This window comes from Mustelus asterias, unplaced genomic scaffold, assembly GCF_964213995.1.
Source record: "Mustelus asterias unplaced genomic scaffold, sMusAst1.hap1.1 HAP1_SCAFFOLD_1906, whole genome shotgun sequence".
Classification (NCBI taxonomy): domain Eukaryota; kingdom Metazoa; phylum Chordata; class Chondrichthyes; order Carcharhiniformes; family Triakidae; genus Mustelus; species Mustelus asterias.
Genome location: NW_027591851.1, coordinates 27881 through 47423, shown reverse-complemented (window position 1 = coordinate 47423; position 19543 = coordinate 27881). Strand labels below are relative to the sequence as shown.

At 50.0% G+C, this 19543-nt stretch overlaps 1 protein-coding gene across 1 annotated transcript in view; it reads right to left on the bottom strand.

The window, feature by feature from the left end:
- LOC144488986 (unconventional myosin-IXb-like) overlaps positions 1–18086 on the bottom strand; it is a gene marked incomplete at its 3' end in the record, with an annotated part of 38393 nt that extends 20307 nt beyond the window's left edge. The window contains exon 1 of the mRNA XM_078206943.1: positions 17186–18086. Within this exon, the coding sequence (XP_078063069.1) occupies positions 17186–18022 (837 nt within the window). The remainder of the gene's footprint in view (positions 1–17185) is intronic.
- Between the last annotated feature and the right edge of the window lie 1457 nt (positions 18087–19543).

The following is a 19543-nucleotide window of genomic DNA, read 5'->3' as shown; positions in this document are numbered from 1 at the left end:
TAATAAATGTTTGACTTCTTTAAATTTTAGAAGCTATCACTGGTGTCCTGTGCTTTTGGGTTCAGTAGCTGTCCCCCCAGTTTCTACAATGCAAAAAAAATGACGTTCAGCCGAGATGGATTTCAAGCGGCTTCGTATTAACACCCGCTGTGGTCCTGACACAGGAGTCACACTTCCACATGGCAATCTGGGCCTGTACCTGATGTACCTCACCAACCTTATTTACCACACTCTGCGCATTCACATACACGCACAGTAACCCCGATTTAAACTTTGTTACCTTCTGCCGTACTCTGAACCCACCTAAATTCCACTTCCTCTCAGCCTGCCCCTCTCTAATAGGGAACTGTTCCTGTCTCTAACACGGCCTCTTTTCTCACTTTATGCATCTTATTCCTAATTTCTACTTCAAACTCTGGTGCCCATCTCCTTATCAATTGAGCTTAAACCCTCCCCAGCCACACTAGTGAATGCCTCGTGATGACATTGGTCCCTGTGCTGTTAAGGTGCAACCTGGACATTTGGAACAGGTTTGTCGTGCACCAGGACTGGTCCTAATGCTCCAAGAATCTGAAACCCCCCCCCTCCTGCACCACATTTCAAACAACCGGAAAGGAAAGAGAGGGATTAGGAGAGCAATAGTGGTGGGGGACGCGTCGGTTAGAGGCACGGACAGGCGATTCTGTGGGTGCGAACGGGACTCCAGGATGGTAGTCTGCCTCCCTGGTGCTGGGGTACTGGATGTCTCCGAGCGGATAAGAGGCATATTAAAAGGGGAGGATAAAGAAACGGATGTCATTGTACACATTGGTGCAAATGACGTAGATAGGAAGAGCAGGGGGATCCTACGAGAGCAATTCAGGGAGTTGGGAAATAGGCTAAAAAGGAGGGCTTCCAGGGTGGCAATCTCTGGACTGCTCCCAATGCCCAGGGCCAGTGAGGCTAGGAATAGGGAGATAGTACAATTGAACGCTTGGCTAAAGGACTGGTCCAGGAGGGAGGGCTTCATTTTCCTGGATCATTGGGAAGTTTTAAAGAAAGGATGGCACCTGTACAAGAAGGATGGGCCACAACTAAGTTGGAAGGGCACGAATATCCTGGCTGGGAGTTTTGCTAGTGCAGTTCGGGTGGGTTTAAACTAATATGGCAGGGGGGTGGGGATCAAAAAATTAGGTCTACAAGTGTAGAGGCTGGGGCCAGGACAAGGCTGGCAAAGAAGAAGAGTACTCTGGGGGAGGATGACCTCACTGGGCCTGGAGGTCTGGAGTGCATCTACTTCAATGCAAGGAGCGTAGCAGGTAAGGCAGACGAACTTAGGGCCTTAATGCTTACGAGAAATTTGGATGTTGTTGCGGTGACAGAGACTTGGTTGAAAGAGGGACAGGACTGGCAGCTGAATATTCCGGGGTACAAGTGTTTTAGGTGAGACAGAGGAGGGGCCAAAAGAGGTGGGGGAGTAGCAGTATTAGTTAGAGAGCATATTACAGCGGTGCAGAGGGAAGACAATTCAGAGGGGCCGTGTAACAAGTCACTGTGGGTGGAGCTCAGAAACAGGAAGGGCGCAGTCACTATGTTGGGGGTATACTACAGGCCCCCCAACAGCCTAAAGGAAGTGGAAGAACGGATATGTCAGGAGATACTGGATAGGTGCAGGAAAAATAGGGTTGTTGTAGTGGGAGACTTCAATTTCCCTGGTATAGACTGGAAATCGCTTAGAGCTGGGACTCTGCATGGGGAGGAATTTGTAAAATGCGTACAGGAAGGTTCTTTGGAACCATATGTAGATAGCCCGACTAGAGAGGGGGCTATACTGGACCTAGTATTGGGGAATGAGCCCGGTCAGGTCTTCAAAGTTTTAGTAGGGGAACATGTGGCAAATAGTGACCACAATTCTGTTAGCTTTAGGATAGTGATGGAAAAGGATGAGTGGTGTCCCAAGGATAAGGTGTTGGATTGGGGGAAGGCTAACTTTAGTGGGATTAGGCAGAAATTGACAGCTGTTGATTGGGAGAGGCTGTTTGAGGGTAAATCCACATCTGGCATGTGGGAGTCTTTTAAGGAACAGTTGTTAGGGCTGCAGGACAGGCATGTGCCTGTAAAAAAGGATAGGAAGGGTAGGTTGGGATTGGGAGAATGGGATTGAGGGGTTGGAATTGGGTAAATGGGATTTGAAGATTGGGATTGGACAATTGGGATTAGGTAGATGGGATTCAGAGGGTAGAACTGGGTGATTGAGATTCAGAGGTTGGGATTGGATGAATGGGATTGGGATGTTGGGATTGGAGAATGAGATTGGGAGAATGGGATTGGACAGTTGGGATTGGGAGAATGGGATTGGACAGTTGGGATTGGGAGAATGGGATTGGACAGTTGGGATTGGGATAATTGGATTGGGAGAATAGGATTGGGATGTTGGGATTGGACAATTGGGATTGAGGGGTTGGAATTGGGTAAATGGGATTTGAAGATTGGGATTGGACAGTTGGGATTAGGTAGATGGGATTTGGAGGGTAGAATTGGGTGATTGGAATTGGGTGAATGGGATTCAGAGGTTGGGATTGGGTGAATGGAATTGGGATGTTGGGATTGAGAGGTTGGGGCTGAGGGGTTGGGATTGGGAGGATGGGATTGGGTGATTGGGATTGCAGGTTTTTGGATTGGGTGAATGGGATTGGGATTGAGGGGTTGGGATTGGACGAATGGAATTGGGAGGATAGAAGGGCGGCATGGTAGCACAGTGGTTAGCACTGCTGCTTCACAGCTCCAGGGTCCTGGGTTCGATTCCTGGCTCGGGTCACTGTCTGTGTGGAGTTTGCACATTCTCCTCGTGTCTGCGTGGGTTTCCTCCGGGTGCTCCGGTTTCCTCCCACAGTCCAAAGATGTGCGGGTTAGGTTGATTGGCCAGGTTACAAATTGTCCCTGAGATGCGTAGTTAGAGGGATTAGCGGGTAAATATGTGGGGGTAGGGCCTGGGTGGGATTGTGGTCGGTGCAGACTCGATGGGCCAAATGGCCTCCTTCTGCACTGTAGGGTTTCTATGATTTTCTATGATTTCTATGATTCGAGAACCGTGGATAACCAGGGAAATTGAGGGATTGGTCAAAAAGAAAAGAGATGCGTACGTTAGGTCCAGGCAGCTAAAAACGGAGGGAGCTCTGGAGGAATACAAAGAAAGTAGGAAAGAACTCAAACGAGGAATTAGGAGGGCAAAAAGGGGTCATGAAATGTCCTTGGCAGACAGGATTAAGGAGAATCCCAAGGCATTTTATTCATACGTTAGGAACAAAAGGGTTGTCAGGGAAAAAATCGGACCTCTCAGGGACAAAAGTGGGGAATTATGTTTAGAGCCCAAAGAAGTAGGAGAGATCCTAAATGAATACTTTGCGTCGGTATTCACAAAGGAGAGGGATGTGTTGACTGGGAATGTCTCGGAGGGGAGTGTTGACCCGTTAGAGAAAATCTCCATTACAAGGGAGGAAGTGTTAGGTTTTTTAGAGAATATAAAGACTGACAAATCCCCAGGGCCTGATGGAATCTATCCAAGGCTGCTTAGGGAGACAAGAGATGAAATCGCTGGGCCTCTGATGCAAATCTTTGTCTCGTCACTGGACACAGGTGAGGTCCCAGAGGATTGGAGGATAGCTAATGTGGTCCCGTTATTTAAGAAGGGTAGGAAGGATAACCCGGGAAATTATAGGCCGGTGAGCTTGACGTCCGTGGTAGGGAAGTTGTTGGAGAGGATTCTTAGAGATAGGATGTATGCGCATTTAGAAAGGAATAAACTCATTAACGATAGTCAGCATGGTTTTGTGAGAGGGAGGTCATGCCTTACTAACCTGGTGGAGTTTTTTGAAGAAGTGACTAGAATGGTTGACAAGGGAAGGGTCGTGGATGTCGTCTATATGGACTTTAGTAAAGTGTTTGACAAAGTACCTCATGGTAGGTTGGTGCAAAAGGTTGGATTTCATGGGATAAAGGGGGAGGTGGCTAGATGGGTGGAGAACTGGCTTGGTCACAGAAAACAGAGGGTGGTAGTGGAAGGGTCTTTTTTTGGCTGGAGGCCTGTGACTAGTGGTGTTCCGCAGGGCTCTGTATTGGGACCTCTGCTGTTTGTGATTTATATAAATGATCTGGAAGAAGGTGTAACTGGGGTGATCAGTAAGTTTGCGGACGACACAAAATTGGCAGGACTTGCAGATAGTGAGGAGCATTGTCAGAAGCTACAGAAGGATATAGATAGGCTGGTAATTTGGGCAAAGAAATGGCAGATGGAGTTCAATCCTGATAAATGCGAAGTGATGCATTTTGGTAGAGCTAACGTAGGGGGGAGCTATACGATAAATGGCAGAACCATAAAGGGTGTAGATACGCAGAGGGACCTGGGTGTGCAAGTCCACAGATCCTTGAAGGTGACGTCACAGGTGGAGAAGGCGGTGAAGAAGGCATATGGCATGCTTGCCTTTATAGGACGGGGCATAGAGTATAAAAGTTGGGGTCTGATGTTGCAGTTGTATAGAATGTTGGTTCGGCCGCATTTGGAATACTGCGCCCAGTTCTGGTCGCCACACTACCAGAAGGACGTGGAGGCTTTCGAGAGAGTGCAGGGGAGGTTTACCAGGATGTCGCCTGGTATGGAGCGGCTTAGTTATGAGGAGAGATTGGGTAAACTGGGGTTGTTCTCACTGGAAAGACGGAGGATGAGGGGTGACCTAATAGAGGTGTATAAAATTATGAAAGGCATAGATAGGGTGAACGGTGGGAAGCTTTTTCCCAGGTCGGTGGTGACGTTCACGAGAGGTCATCAGTTCAAGGTGAGGGGGGTGAGGGGGGGTTAAACACGGATTTCAGAAGGACATATTTTACAGAGAGGGTGGTGGGGCCTGGAATGCGCTGCCAGGCAAGGTGGTGGAGGCGGGCACACTGGGAACGTTTAAGACTTATCTAGATAGCCACATGAACGGAGTGGGAATGGAGGGATACAAAAGAATGGTCTAGTTTGGACCAGGGAGCAGCGCGGGTTTGGAGGGCCGAAGGGCCTGTTCCTGTGCTGTATTGTTCTTTGTTCTAACACAATGACCCTTACTCCCTTCCTATTTCTATTCTGACTGGTGAAAGGCACTGGGAATAATCCAGAGATTACTACCTTCAAGGTCACACTTTGTCATTTCCTCTCCAGCTCCAACTGCAAGACCTCAGTTCCGATCTTTTCCACGGTATTGGGACCAATGTGCACCACAATTTCTGGCTCCCTCCCTTTCCGCTACAGAATGTTCGACACCTTCTCCATAATGCCCTTTACCCTGGCACCGTGTGGGACTCTCAGTGACAGTTACAGAAATGCCTGTCTGTCCCCCTCACTATGAATCTCACATAACACCACATTTTTCACATTCATTCTCAGACTGTGGGTGTTGCTGGCAAAACCAACATTTCTTTCCCCTCCCTGGAAGCGTGAGGCTGTGTGTTTTGCAAGGTCACTGCAATGATGCACGCTACAAACTGCCAGGAACACAAAGGGTCTTGATTAACAAGGACAGGTTGTAGAAAGGCTGGCAGCCCCCTGCCCCCGTCTCCACAATCTCTTCAACATGTCTTCAGACTGTTCGCTGCTGAAGGGAGAGCTCCACTCTTTGGGGTGATTACCCACTCTTGGCCTCATTGGTCCCCCAAGCCAGATGACTCTCTCCTGCTGTGTTACCCTTAAAGAGACAATCATCACAGTCACATAGCGAGCGGTTAGGAATCAGCCGTGTTAATGTCAGACTGTGTCAGTACAGATCCACGACAGCAAGTTTCCTTCAGGGTGACTTGGAATGCGTTGCTGGAGGAGGTGGTGGAAACAGATTCTATAACAACATTCAAGAGGCATCTGGATAGATACATGAATAGGCAGCGAATAGAGGGATATGAACCATGTAGAAGCAAGAAAATATTAGAGTGTTACGTGTTGGCACAGGCTTGGAGGGCCGAAGGGCCTGTTCCTGTGCTGTACTGTTCTTTGCGCTGACGAAGTCTTAGGGAATAAATTAAGGAACACTTTGGGACTGGGGTGGGTGTTGATGAGGGGAGTGGAAGGCCATACAGAGAAGAGGATCTTATTACTTGCTGACATTGAGAAATCTGTACCAATAACCTGTTGGCATTCAAAAGTCTAACGGAGGGCTGAATCCCTGTCCAGGACAGTGGACAGTGTTGGTGCCTTCCCAGTTCACACGGAAATGTGGCAAACTGCACTCCACAGATACCCATCATCAGTCACTCTCAGTGCATCATGGAGCTGATTTGAAGGGTTATGGAATTGTACCAGCAGCCAATCAAACAGCAAGATCTCAGTTAAATCCATTTGCTGCATCTGTGCAGATCGGGGCTCTTTCGCTGGAGCTCCGGTTCTGGAATCGAGCAAATCCCACAATAATCTGTGCGCCTAATCTTGGTTCATTCTGTACTGCAGCACTAGGAAACACCAATCAGCACTGCCTTCCAGACAATCTCAAAGTCTGGTCTTCCCTCTTGAATGGATGTAAAAGATGTTGCTGAGAGAGGAGGGAGCTCCTCGGTGGCACAGTGGTTACCTCACAGCGCCAGGGAACCGGGTTCAATTCCAGCCTCGGCTCACTGTCTGTGTGGAGTCTGCATGGGTTTCCTTTGGGTGCGACAGTTTCCTCCCACAGTCCGAAAGACGTGCTGGTTAGCTGCATTGGCCATGCTAAATTGCCCCTGAGTGTCAGGGGGATTAGCTAGGGTAAATACATGGGGTTGAGGATAGGGCCTGGGTAGGATTGTGTTCGGTGCAGACTCGATGGGCCAAATGGCCTCCTTGCGCACTGACGGGATTCTACGATTCGTCCCTCAGCCAACATTGCTAATTAAACACATTCATCAATCCTTTGCTTGAATTGAACTGACTGGGATGGATCGGTTGTTGTTGCGTATTGTGGGGAAATGGAGCTCAGGACTTAGTGTGATCCAATACTGTTCTGTTTATGGGATCTTGCTGTGCCTCAAGTGTTTACATAACAGTGGCTACACTTCAGAGGCAAATAGCTTTGGGACAATCTGATCATGGAAAAGTCACCAGAAAAATGCAAATCCATTCATTCCTTCTTGAATCCCATTTCCTTTCATCTTTTTTCTTTCTTGTACCTCCCCTTTCCAAATTATTAATGTAACAAAAATGTTATTTGTCTCAGTTTAATGTCTCCTCTGAAATGTAGCAGATGGCACGGCACTCCCTCAGCGCTGACACTCTGACAGTGCAGCACTCCCTCAGCGCTGACACTCTGACAGTGCAGCACTCCCTCAGCACTGACACTCTGACAGTGCGGCACTCCCTCAGCACTGACCCTCTGACAGTGCAGCACTCCCTCAGCGCTGACACTCTGACAGTGCGGCACTCCCTCAGCGCTGACACTCTGACAGTGCAGCACTCCCTCAGCACTGACCCTCTGACAGTGCAGCACTCCCTCAGCGCTGACACTCTGACAGTGCGGCGCCCCCTCAGCACTGACCCTCTGACAGTGCGGCACTCCCTCAGTACTGACCCTCTGACAGTGCGGCACTCCCTCAGTACTGACCCTCTGACAGTGCGGCACTCCCTCAGTACTGACCCTCTGACAGTGCGGCACTCCCTCAGTACTGACCCTCTGACAGTGCGGCACTCCCTCAGTACTGACCCTCTGACAGTGCGGCACTCCCTCAGTACTGACCCTCTGACAGTGCGGCACTCCCTCAGTACTGACCCTCTGACAGTGCGGCACTCCCTCAGTACTGACCCTCTGACAGTGCGGCACTCCCTCAGTACTGACCCTCTGACAGTGCGGCACTCCCTCAGTACTGACCCTCTGACAGTGCGGCACTCCCTCAGTACTGACCCTCTAACAGTGCGGCCTGCCCAACCAGTGCCGCCCGTCGCCGCCCAATATCTCATTAGGAACAGTCAGCGGCCGCTTGTCCCTCTGGCTCCGTTGCAGCATCTCAGTCGCTGCTTCACTCGTTCACAGAGAGTTTGATTCCTGGTGAGATCGGGTCCACAGTCGAGAATCCAAAGAGGAGGGGGAAGCTAATGACCGTCGGAAAGTTCCAGCACAGTAAGAGGCCATTCAGCCCATCGTGTCTATGTTGGCCACAGAGTAGAAAGAAACCAGCTTCTCATTTTAATATCACTTTCCAGCACTGTGCCCCCGGCCCAGCCGCTCCCCGCACTGTGCCCCCGGCCCAGCCGCTCCCCGCACTGTGCCCCCGGCCCAGCCGCTCCCCGCACTGTGCCCCCGGCCCAGCCGCTCCCCGCACCGTGCCCCCGGCCCAGCCGCTCCCCGCACTGTGCCCCCGGCCCAGCCGCTCCCCGCACCGTGCCCCCGGCCCAGCCGCTCCCCGCACCGTGCCCCCGGCCCAGCCGCTCCCTGCACCGTGCCCCCGGCCCAGCCGCTCCCCGCACCATGCCCCCGGCCCAGCCGCTCCCCGCACCGTGCCCCCGGCCCAGCCGCTCCCCGCACCGTGCCCCCGGCCCAGCCGCTCCCCGCACCATGCCCCCGGCCCAGCCGGTTGCAGCATTTCCGACATCGATCCAAGAACCCTTTAAATGAGTCAAGCATAAAAGGCTCTCGCACTGACACAGACAGTGAATTCCAGACAGAGACACAAAGACTGGCTGGTGGGCGGAATGTCTGGGGCTACAACGAGATGTAGACGGAATGGTCAAATGGGCAGATAAAATTTAATCCTGTAAAGTGATACACTTTGGAAGGAGTTGACAAGGAAGTACTCAATGAATGGTGGGACACCAGGAAGTTCTGTGGAACAAAGGAACCTTGTTGTGTTTGTCCACAGGTCTCTGAAAGCGGAAGGGCGTGTTAATAAGGTGGTGAAAATTCTCTGGGACAGTTGTCTTTATCAATCGAAGCATGGAATACAAAAGCTGGGAAGTCATGTTGGAGTTGTATAGAAGTTTGGTGAGGCCACAGCTGGAGCACTGTGTGCAGTTCTGGTCTCCACGTTATAGGAAGGATGTGATTGCACTGGAGGGGGTGCAGAGGAGATTCACCAGGATGCTGCCTGGGATGGAACATTTCAGTTATAAAGAGAGGTTGGATAGACTTGGGCTGTTTTCGTTGGAGCAGAGAAGACTGAGGGGTGACCAGATTGAGGTGTACAAGATTATGAGGGCCCATGGACAGAGTGGATAAGGAGCAGCTGTTCCCCTTAGTTGAAGGGTCAGTCATGAGGGCACACAGGTTCAAGGTGAGGGTGTGAGGTTTAGAATCATAGAATCATAGAAACCCTACAGTGCAGAAAGAGGCCATCTGGCCCATCGAGTCTGCACCGACCACATTCCCACCCAGGCCCTACCCCCATATCCCTACACATTTTCCCGCGAATCCCTCTAATCTACGCATCCCAGGACACTAAGGGCAATTTAGAATGGCCAATCAACCTAACCCGCACATCTTTGGACCGTGAGGGGAAACCGGAGCACCCGGAGGAAACCCACGCAGACACGGGGAGAATGTGCAAACACCACACAGACAGTGACCCAAGCCGGGAATCGAACCCAGGTCCCTGGAGCTGTGAAGCAGCAGTGCTAACCACTGTGCTACCGTGCCGCCCATAGGGGGGGGATGTGAGGAAAAAACCTTTTTACCCAGAGGGTGGTGACGGTCTGGAATGCGCTGCCTGGGAGGGTGGTGGAGGCGGGCTGCCTCACATCCTTTAAAAAGTACCTGGATGAGCATTTGGCACATCATAACATTCAGGGCTATGGGCCGAGTGCTGGTAAATGGGCTTAGACAGGAGTTCAGGTGTTTCACACATGTCAGTGCAGACTCAATGGGCCGAAAGGCCTCTTCTGCATTGTATGATTCTGTGATTCTCTGACACCCACCACCCTCTGGGTAAAAAGGTTTTTCTTCATGCTCCCTCTCACCCTTCCAACAATCATCTTAAATCTATGCCCCCTGGTCATTGATCCCTCAGCTGGGGGGACACAGGTCTTTCCTGTATCGAGGCCCCAATCAGCTCACCCCTTAGCCTCCTTTGTTGTAAGGAAAACAACCCTAGCCTATCCAATCTTTCCTCATCGCTGCAGTTTTCCCGTCCTGGCAACGTTCTTGTGAATCTCCTCTGCAACTCTCTCTCTCCAGAGCAATTATGTCCTTCCTGTAATGTGGTGACCAGAACTGTGCACAAAACTCCAGCTGCCTAACTCTACCTGCCACCCCAGTGGTGGTCAGGGATGGGGGAAGGAGCTGGGGGCGGATGGGGGGAGGAGCTGGGGGTGGGTGGGGGGGGGAGAACAAGACAAAGCAATATCCTGAAGCAAAGTCTGGGAATTTTGGGAAACTGTTCCGAATCCAGCAGCCGTGAACATTGCTTAATAATCTCAGCCCAACCTTTCCATTTGGCCCCTTCAGCTCAGAGCTACTCACTTTGGAATTTCTGTCAAATTGCACACTTTAGGTTTCTTCCTGACCATTTTCCAAAGCTTCCTTCTCGGTCGATTCTATAAATGTTCCTCACTGGCCACGTGCTGTTCAGAGGCAGGAGTGAGAATCAGATTTCAAATTCTCAGCCAAGTCTGAGCTCAGAAATCAGCCGTTGCCGCTGAGTGGCCGAGTCCAAGGATTGAATTACTCTCCAAAAATAGAAATTACAGTAACTGGGTGGTGCAACGCAAAACTTTCCCCAGAAACCAGCTCAGAGCGACACGATGGAAAGAAAGCAAAAAAAAAAAAATCACATTTCTAAATCTCCATGTTCCAAAGTACAGTACAGCTCGTCATACAAGCCCTACAGTGCAGAAGGAGGCCATTCAGCCCATCGAGCCTGCACTGACAAAAATCCCACCCAGGCCCTATCCCCGTAACCCCACCTATTTACCCATCTAATCCCCCGACACTTTTCTGAAATGTTGTCATTGTTACAATGTCGGAAAATAGAAGCCAATTTGAACCCAGGAAGATCACATAAACAACAGAGTTAATGATGACAAGATAATCTGTTGCTTAATTTGATCACAATCTCACTGCTGTTTGATTAATCTTGCTGACATCACACTTCCTACATTACAACAGTTATTACACTTCACAAAACAAGTTCTTGATTGGATGGAACACTAATTGTGTCGTACAGAGGCCAGGCACCATAGCAAATCCTTTTACCCAGTCTCTGAAGGCAAACCCCCTCACATTTCAGACAAATTGTTTGAATTCAATAGCAGCTCTCACTGCTGCAGTGTTGGAGACAGACAGTAAATGTTGATCATCCCTGGACAGCATTGCAGTCCAGAGGGATCAAAACCAACTGAAAGGCATCCTAAACCCTCAATGACGGGACGGGACGGGGGGTGGGGGGGGGGGGGGGGGGACCTCGGGAGGGGTTGGGAGAGGAAGGGTGTCAGAGAGAAAGGGGTTGCGAGGAGGGCGGGATGTGGTTTTGAGTCAGGGAGAGGCGGCACGGTAGCACAGTGGTTAGCACTGCTGCTTCACAGCTCCAGGGACCTGGGTTCGATTCCCGGCTTGGGTCACTGTCTGTGTGGAGTTTGCACATTCTCCTCGTGTCTGCGTGGGTTTCCTCCGGGTGCTCCGGTTTCCTCCCACTGTCCAAAGATGTGCGGGTTAGGTTGATTGGCCGTGCTACAATTGCCCCTTAGTGTCCTGGGATGTGTAGATTAGCGGGTAAAATATGTAGGGATATGGGGGTAGGGCCTGGGTGGGATTGTGGTCGGTGCAGACTCGATGGGCCGAATGGCCTCTTTCTGTACTGGAGGGTTTCTATGATTTCTATGATGATTTGGGGTGGGCACGTTTTAATCCTCCCTCACTTGGTAGTTAAAGAAATGGGAATTAATGACAGTGTCGGAGAGAGGGCTGTGATCAGCGTCAGGCCTTTGGGAATGTGGGAACCCAGGAATGTGTTTATAGTAACTTCCTGCCCTGGGGAACGGCCAACACAGACAACCCGAGGAGGTGTCCGCAAGATCCTAAAGACCGCAGTACTCTCCTGCAGCACATCCTGGGATCCAAGGCTTGAGCAGACATCGCAAATATCCCCTATAGCTCCTTAAAGAGTGCTGTTCCAAGCTGGGTACAAGGTCCATGGCGTGGAGGGTGGTGTACAGAGAGGAGAAACCAAAGAAACAAGGTTAAAAAATGGGCAGAAGCAGAGGTGAGCTTTCCAGTGAGCGGGGGAAAGAAGAGAAGGAAATAGGGACGGAGACCTGGGGGGGGGGGGGGGAGAGGGGGTGGGGACAACCGCCCGGGGGAGGGGAGGGATACAAAGAGTAAGTGTGTTGTACTTGAATTTCCAGAAGGCATTTGATAAGGTGCCACAAAGGTTATTGTGGAAAATAAACCCTGCTGGCATAAGGGGTTACATATCAGCCTGGATTGAACAATTTGAGCGGCTTTGACAAAGGATCATCTGGACTTGAAACGTCAGCTTTTTTCTCTCCTTACAGATGCTGCCAGACCTGCTGAGATTTTCCAGCATTTTCTCTTTTGGAGCCTGGAGTGAAGATTGGCTGGCTGGCAGAAAACAGAGAGTATGCATAAATGGGTCTTTTTCTGATCGACAGGGTGTGAGGAGAGGAATCCTGGAGGGCTGGGTGCTGGGGCCTCAACCTTTTACAATTTATAACAATGACTTAGACGAGGGGAGTGAAAGCACGATAGCCAAGTGTGCAGACAACACAAAGATAGGCAGGAAAGTATGTTGTGAAGTGGACATGCGGAGGTTGCAGACAGATATAGATAGGCTGAGTGAGTGAACAGAAATCTGGCAGATGGAGAAAACGTGAAGTTCACTTTGGCAGGAAGAATAAAAAAAGCAGAGAATCACAAACAGAGAAACGGCCGCAGAGTCTGGGGGCTGCAAGGTCGGACAGACGGGGCTTGCTGGAGTTTAGAAGAGTGAGGGGTGACTTGATTGAAGTTTATAACATCCTGAACGGTCTCAACAAGAGTGGACGTGGAAAGGATGTTTCCTCTTGTGGGGGAGTCCTGGACTAAAGGGCACTGATTTCCCCAGTTTCCGAACACCCCATTCATAGAACCGTAGAATCCCTACAGTGCAGAAAGAGGCCATTCAGCCCATCGAGTCTGCACCGACTCTTACCCAGGTTTACCCTGTAACCCCATGTATTTACCCCACTAATCCCCCTAACCTACACGTTTTGGGGCGCTATGGGCAAATTTAGCAGGGGCAATCCACCTAACCTGTACATCTTTGGCCTCAAATTCAATGGTCAGATATCTCTCAACACCCGCCTCACCCATAACCGACAGCGACAAGTAACGGTCCACTTTAGTTCAATACGCTTCAGCAACTGTTTAAGGGACTGTATGTTTCACTTCAACATTGTTGCCATTATAAACAAGAGTTTAACCTCATCTATGTCAGCTTCAACAGCGTGACTGGAGCTGCAGTCCGTAACTTCACCGCTGCCCGTCACTGAAAATAGTGACAAGTTGATGATGCAGCACTCACTAACTCAAACTCGTCTGCAAACACCTCCAGTGACAGACCTGCACACTGACCATTTGCAAAGCACAAGACACTAGAACTTTCCAAGCTACTTCACAGCAATTTCATTAAAAATAAATTTGCCACAACAGGAGATTTCAGAGCAGATGACTAAACCTTTGTCCAAAATTCTAAGCAGCAAGTTAAAGGAGCAACATGGCGTTGCGAAAGGGAATGAGAGAGTTGAGCTGCCAATGGACGGGTGGTTAAAACCGGGATTCTCTGAAGCATGGAGCAGTGCAGAGATCTGGGAGGGTTGTGGAGCTGGAGGGGTTACAAAGAGCAGTGGGTGGGTGGGGAGGCCATGGAGGCAGATTGGGAAATCAGGATGTTGCCAGGCCAGGAGCGAAGGGAGGTCGGCAAGCAGCATTTCGAATGAGCTCACGTTACAGACCTGGAGGCCTCACGACTAGAGGAGTTCCCTCCCCTCCATCCCTTCCTGGCAACCACCTCTCCCCCCTCCCCCCGCCAACCCACCAACCCCTCCCCCCTCACACAAAGCAGAAATATGCTGCTTTTGACAATCCATATAAAATTTGCAGTGCTTTGGAGATGGAAACTTTGCCAGTTCTCATATAGTAAGAAGTCTCACAACACCAGGTTAAAGTCCAACAGGTTTATTTGGTAGCAAAAGCCACTAGCTTTCGAAGCGCTGCTCCTTCATCAGGTTCATCAGCCACTCACCTGATGAAGGGGCAGCGCTCTGAAAGTTAGTGGCTTTTGCTACCAAATAAACCTGTTGGACTTTAACCTGGTGTTGTGAGACTTCTTACTGTGTTTACCCCAGTCCAACCCTGGCATCTCCACATCATAGTTCTCATCTAACCAGGAGCCAAAACAGGAAAAGTCTCAGATCCCAGCTCCCAGTGAGTTGGCTGATCCTCGTTAATGTGGAGAAGGTGCCGGCAATCGGATGAAACGAGTTGGGAAAGAGAAGGTGGCAATTTGTCAGGAGTTCTCATCCCTGAGCAGTTTCCTGGGATTCGTGTCCAAGTGAGCAAACACAATTGGGCTCAGCGATGATGCTCCCCATAGTTGAAGAGCTGCTGAGACTCTCAGTCCCTCACAGACACCCAGACTTGGAAGTCGCACACACAGGGGGGTTGCTGTATCCAGACTGCGCGGAGACTGACAGTTATAACTGAATACTGGTGGCCACACTGTAGGTCAGCTGACTCCAAGCTGTGTGAACAAGTCTTCGGAGGGCTATCAGGCTGAAAGGGAATGAGGGGCCCATTGATTCAGGGCTGCAAGAGGAGGATCAGCTGATACAACACTAGGCTCTTGTTACTGAGAATAAAAACAGGAAGGGATTTTTTTATTCCTTGCTGTGGGAGGGGGCGGGAGGCGGGGGGAGGAGTTGTGTGCAGGCTGCGAAACCCCCTCCCCCACACAAACAAACCACCAACCACATCTTCTGCTTTATGGCTTTGCACAGGAGAGTCAGAGAGAACAGAAAATGCCACGACTGAGAGAGAAGCAGCAAGGTGGCGGGCCCGGAGCCCGGCCGGGGGAGGGGGGATGGCTCGGAGCCCGGCTGGGGAGGTGGGGGGGGGGGGGCGGAGCCCAGCCAGGGAGGCGGGGGCAGGGGGCGGGTTGGAAGAGGGACCTGAATGAGTAATCGCAGCTTTCCTCAACATCCTCCATTGATTGGGGGTTGGATGAGGGTAAATTCCTTGGCGTACTGCCAGGCATCAGGAGGAGTGGCGAATGGTTCTGGTGAATTAGTACCAACACTCTGTGAATTAAATTAGAATACAACCTTAAACCTGCCCCCCAGCAAATGCAGACCCAGTTTGTCCTGTCATTCCTGACTATTCAGAAGCCTCTCAGGTCTTTCCCTTTTCTCAAAGCGGTTCCCTTTGGTTTTCTGGACACTGGTTTAGATCCAAGCTCTGATCTTTACATCAGGACATTCATCTATGTTCCTGATTCCCTGGGACTGTGACAGTCTGTCGGGCTGTGGTACTCACACAGCCCAAACACCTTTACTCTGTGCCAAAAGCAGATGCACCAAGAGGATTCTGCTTATTACTGCAAAACCGTGAGCACCGTTTGTGAATAATTGCCACCTTCCCCATTCTAATGACATCCTTTAACAAATCTGAGACAGGACATTTCCCCGCCTGCTGTCAGTGCCCATCAAACCTCTTCTCTGAAATAACCCAATGTGGATCTTTCATCATCTTTCCTCGAGATGAAGGAAATACACAATGAGAAACAGAACAAAACAACCCCTCTGCAGCACCACACTCCCAGGACAGGTACAGCACAGGGTTAGATACAGAGTAAAGCTCCCTCTACACTGTCTCCATCAAACACTCCCAGGACAGGTACAGCACGAGGTTAGATACAGAGTAAAGCTCCCTCTACACTGTCTCCATCAAACACTCCCAGGACAGGTACAGCATGGGGTTAGATACAGAGTAAAGCTCCCTCTACACTGTCTCCATCAAACACTCCCAGGACAGGTACAGCACGGGGTTAGATACAGAGTAAAGCTCCCTCTACACTGTCTCCATCAAACACTCCCAGGACAGGTACAGCACGAGGTTAGATACAGAGTAAAGCTCCCTCTATACTGTCTCCATCAAACACTCCCAGGACAGGTACAGCACGGGGTTAGATACAGAGTAAAGCTCCCTCTACACTGTCTCCATCAAACACTCCCAGGACAGGTGCAGCACGGTGTTAGATACAGAGTAAAGCTCCCTCTACACTGTCTCCATCAAACACTCCCAGGACAGGTGCAGCACGGGGTTAGATACCGAGTAGGATGCCCTCATCTCCACACTAGTAACTTTCTAGATGCAAACTTCACTCCCTGTGGGCAGCACGGTGGCACAGTGGTTAGCACTGCTGCCTCACAACGCCAGGGACCTGGGTTTGATTCCCAGTTTGGGTCACTGTCTGTGCGGAGTCTGCATGTTCTTCCTATGTCTGTGTGGGTTTGTTCCGGGTGCTCCGGTTTCCTCCCACAGTCTGAAAGACGTGCTGGTTAGGGTACATTGACCCGAACAGGCGCCAGAGTGCGGCGACTCGGGGAATTTCACAGTAACTTCATTGCAGTGTTAATGTAAGACTTACTTGTGACAAAATAAACTAACTTTAGCTTTCAAAATCTCACACCCCCCGGTATAACGATGGCCATTTTTCAGCTCCTATCTGAATCTCAGAGCCTCTCTGAATGAAGGTGATAAATCAGCAGCATCTTTCACTGGGTGCTGTACAGCAATAAAGTTCACAGCTTCAGAACTTTTATTTCACTGAGAACCAGTTTTTGATTCAATTAATGAGGGGAAATTGTTTTCAGTGGCGTTCTGTAACACTGGCACTGAAGATGTTGTGGGAGGCACTGCCTGATAGGGCGATGGAAGCATATTCAATCGGAAATTTCAAAGGGCAATTGGAGAAATACTTGAAGGGAACGGATGTCGAGGGGCTAACATAGCAAGGGAGAAGAATTAATCTGATAACACTGGCAAGATGCCAGCACATGGAAGATGTGCCGAATGGATTCCTCCTATAGTGCAGACTCTATAACAACCAGTCAAATCTCTACTGGATTTCATTCCCAATTCAAAGTGAAAGCGATTGGCCAATTTTTCTCCCCCAAGAGGAACAAAGCAGGGATTTCAGGATAACCAGAACCAACATTCCGGGATCTTACCTCCAGTACCGGCCCAGCCCCGAGGATGGTTCTCTCCACGCCACTGGCATAGCCTTTCTGGCTCAGTGCAGTCAGACAGTGGATAAGGAAATTGGTGCTTTGGGTTTTTCCAGAGCCACTCTCGCCCGAGATCACGATGCATTGGTTAACCTGCTTCATCAACATCGTGTGATAAGCCACATCAGCGATGGCAAAGATGTGAGGCTCCAGTTTCCCCAGCTGGTGGCTCTCGTACATCTTCATGTATTTGGGATTGTAGATAGGCAGGAACCTGAAGGGGTTGATTGCGATTAGAATACTTCCCGCGTACGTGTAGATTTTGTGCTTAAGGAACCTGGTTTTGAAGGTTTGTAAGATGGTCTCTTCTGTCAGACAGGGCAGCTTGCACAGGTCATCGTACAGGTGCGGCTGAGGGGGTAGGAAGCCTCGCTCTACCAGCCGACGCTTCTCCCATTCCTTGGCCACAAGCTGCAGGTTGATGTAATGAATGGTACCATCGCTGTTCCTCTCCTGAAGCAGAAAGTAATAGCCCTCGCTCTGAGAGTGGTTTTCCTGTGCCCTCCGGGGCCACAGCAGCACTCGCTGGACGGGCAGGTCATTGGCATCAAGGATCCACTCCTCTCCTCCAGACTCCTTCACCTCTGCCAACACGTAACATTTGGAGGTGTCGAGGTTCAGCTTTCCCGTCACCTCCCGGATCACCTCACCGGCCGTCACATCTTTGGTAGCTGGTAGCTGGCAGAAGACTGAATTCTCTGTATAGAGGCTGGGGCAAATCTGAAGGGTGTAGATCTTGCCTTCCTGATTATCTGCAGCACCGCCATCTTTAATACTCATATTGCCTCAGGTTTGTCCGCTCACCATTCCGCACTCACATTCTGCTCAGGGTGAGTCTCCATCAATCTGCAGAGAGACAGAGGGAGAGCACAGATATTGGTAAAGGCCCCTTCAAATAAAGGTCATGCCCAACAAGAAGGTACATTTGTTACAGAGTCAACATCAAACACCCCCAGGTAAAGGCAAAATATTGCAGATGCTCGAACCTGAAACAAAAACAGAAAATGCTGGAAATTCTCAGGTCTGACAGCATCTGTGGAGAGAGAACAGAACCAACGTTGAGCCAAGATGACCCTTCATCAAACACTCCCAGGACAGGTACAGCACGGAGTTAGAACATAGAACATTACAGCGCAGTACAGGCCCTTCGGCCCTCGATGTTGCGCTGACCAGTGAAACCAATCTAAAGCCCCTCTAATCTACACTATTCCAATATCATCCAAATGTTTATCCAATAACCATTTGAATGCTCTTAATGTTGACGAGTCCACTACTGCTGCAGGTAGGGCATTCCACGCCCTTACTACTCTCTGAGTAAAGAACCTACCTCTAACATCTGTCCTATATCTCTCACCCCTCAATTTAAAGCTATGTCCCCTCGTGTCAGTCATCACCATCCGAAAGGTACAGCCCGGGGTTAGATACAGAGTGAAGCTCCCTCTACATTGTCCCCCATCAAACACTCCCAGGACAGGTACAGCATGGGGTTAGATACAGAGTAAAGCTCCCTCTACACTGTCCCCATCAAACACTCCCAGGACAGGTACAGCACGGGGTTAGATACAGAGTAAAGCTCCCTCTACACTGTCCCCATCAAACACTCGCAGGGGAATACAGGACTTGGGAATAGGGCGTCGGCTCTTTGATCAGTTCAGTAAGATCATGGCTGACCTGGTTCTGGTCTCAACTCCTTTCCTGTCTACCCCCTGTAACTGTGACTCTCTTGTCAATCACAAATCTGTCTAACTCAGTCATGAATAAATTCAGTGACTCAGCTCCATTGCTCGCTACAGAACAGAATTCCACTGAGAAAAGTGTTTCCTTTCCTCCGTCTGAAAAGGGAGATCCTTATTTCTTAATTGCGTCCCAAGGTTCTAGTCTCCCCCACATCCTCCCAGAATCCACCCTGTCATGGCCTCTCAGGATTTTAATACTTAGGATAATTAAAGTTAAGATGATTTAAAACTGCACGAAGGCAAGCCGAAAGACTCGGTATCTTAATGCACAAAGCATTTGGAATAAGATAAACGAACTGATGGCGCAAATCAAGGTAAATGGAAAACATCTCATCGCCATGACGGAGACATGGTTAAAAGGAGATCAAAACTGGGAACTGAATATCCAGAGACTTTCGGAAAGACAGGAGGGAAGGAAAAGGTGGTGGGGTAGCTCTGTTAATAAGTGGTGAAACGAGGTCAGTTGTGAGCAACAATCTAGGCTCGGATGGCGTAGAGTCCATTTGGGTGGAGGGAAATTAAACATAGAAACATAGAAAAACTACAGCACAATACAGGCCCTTCA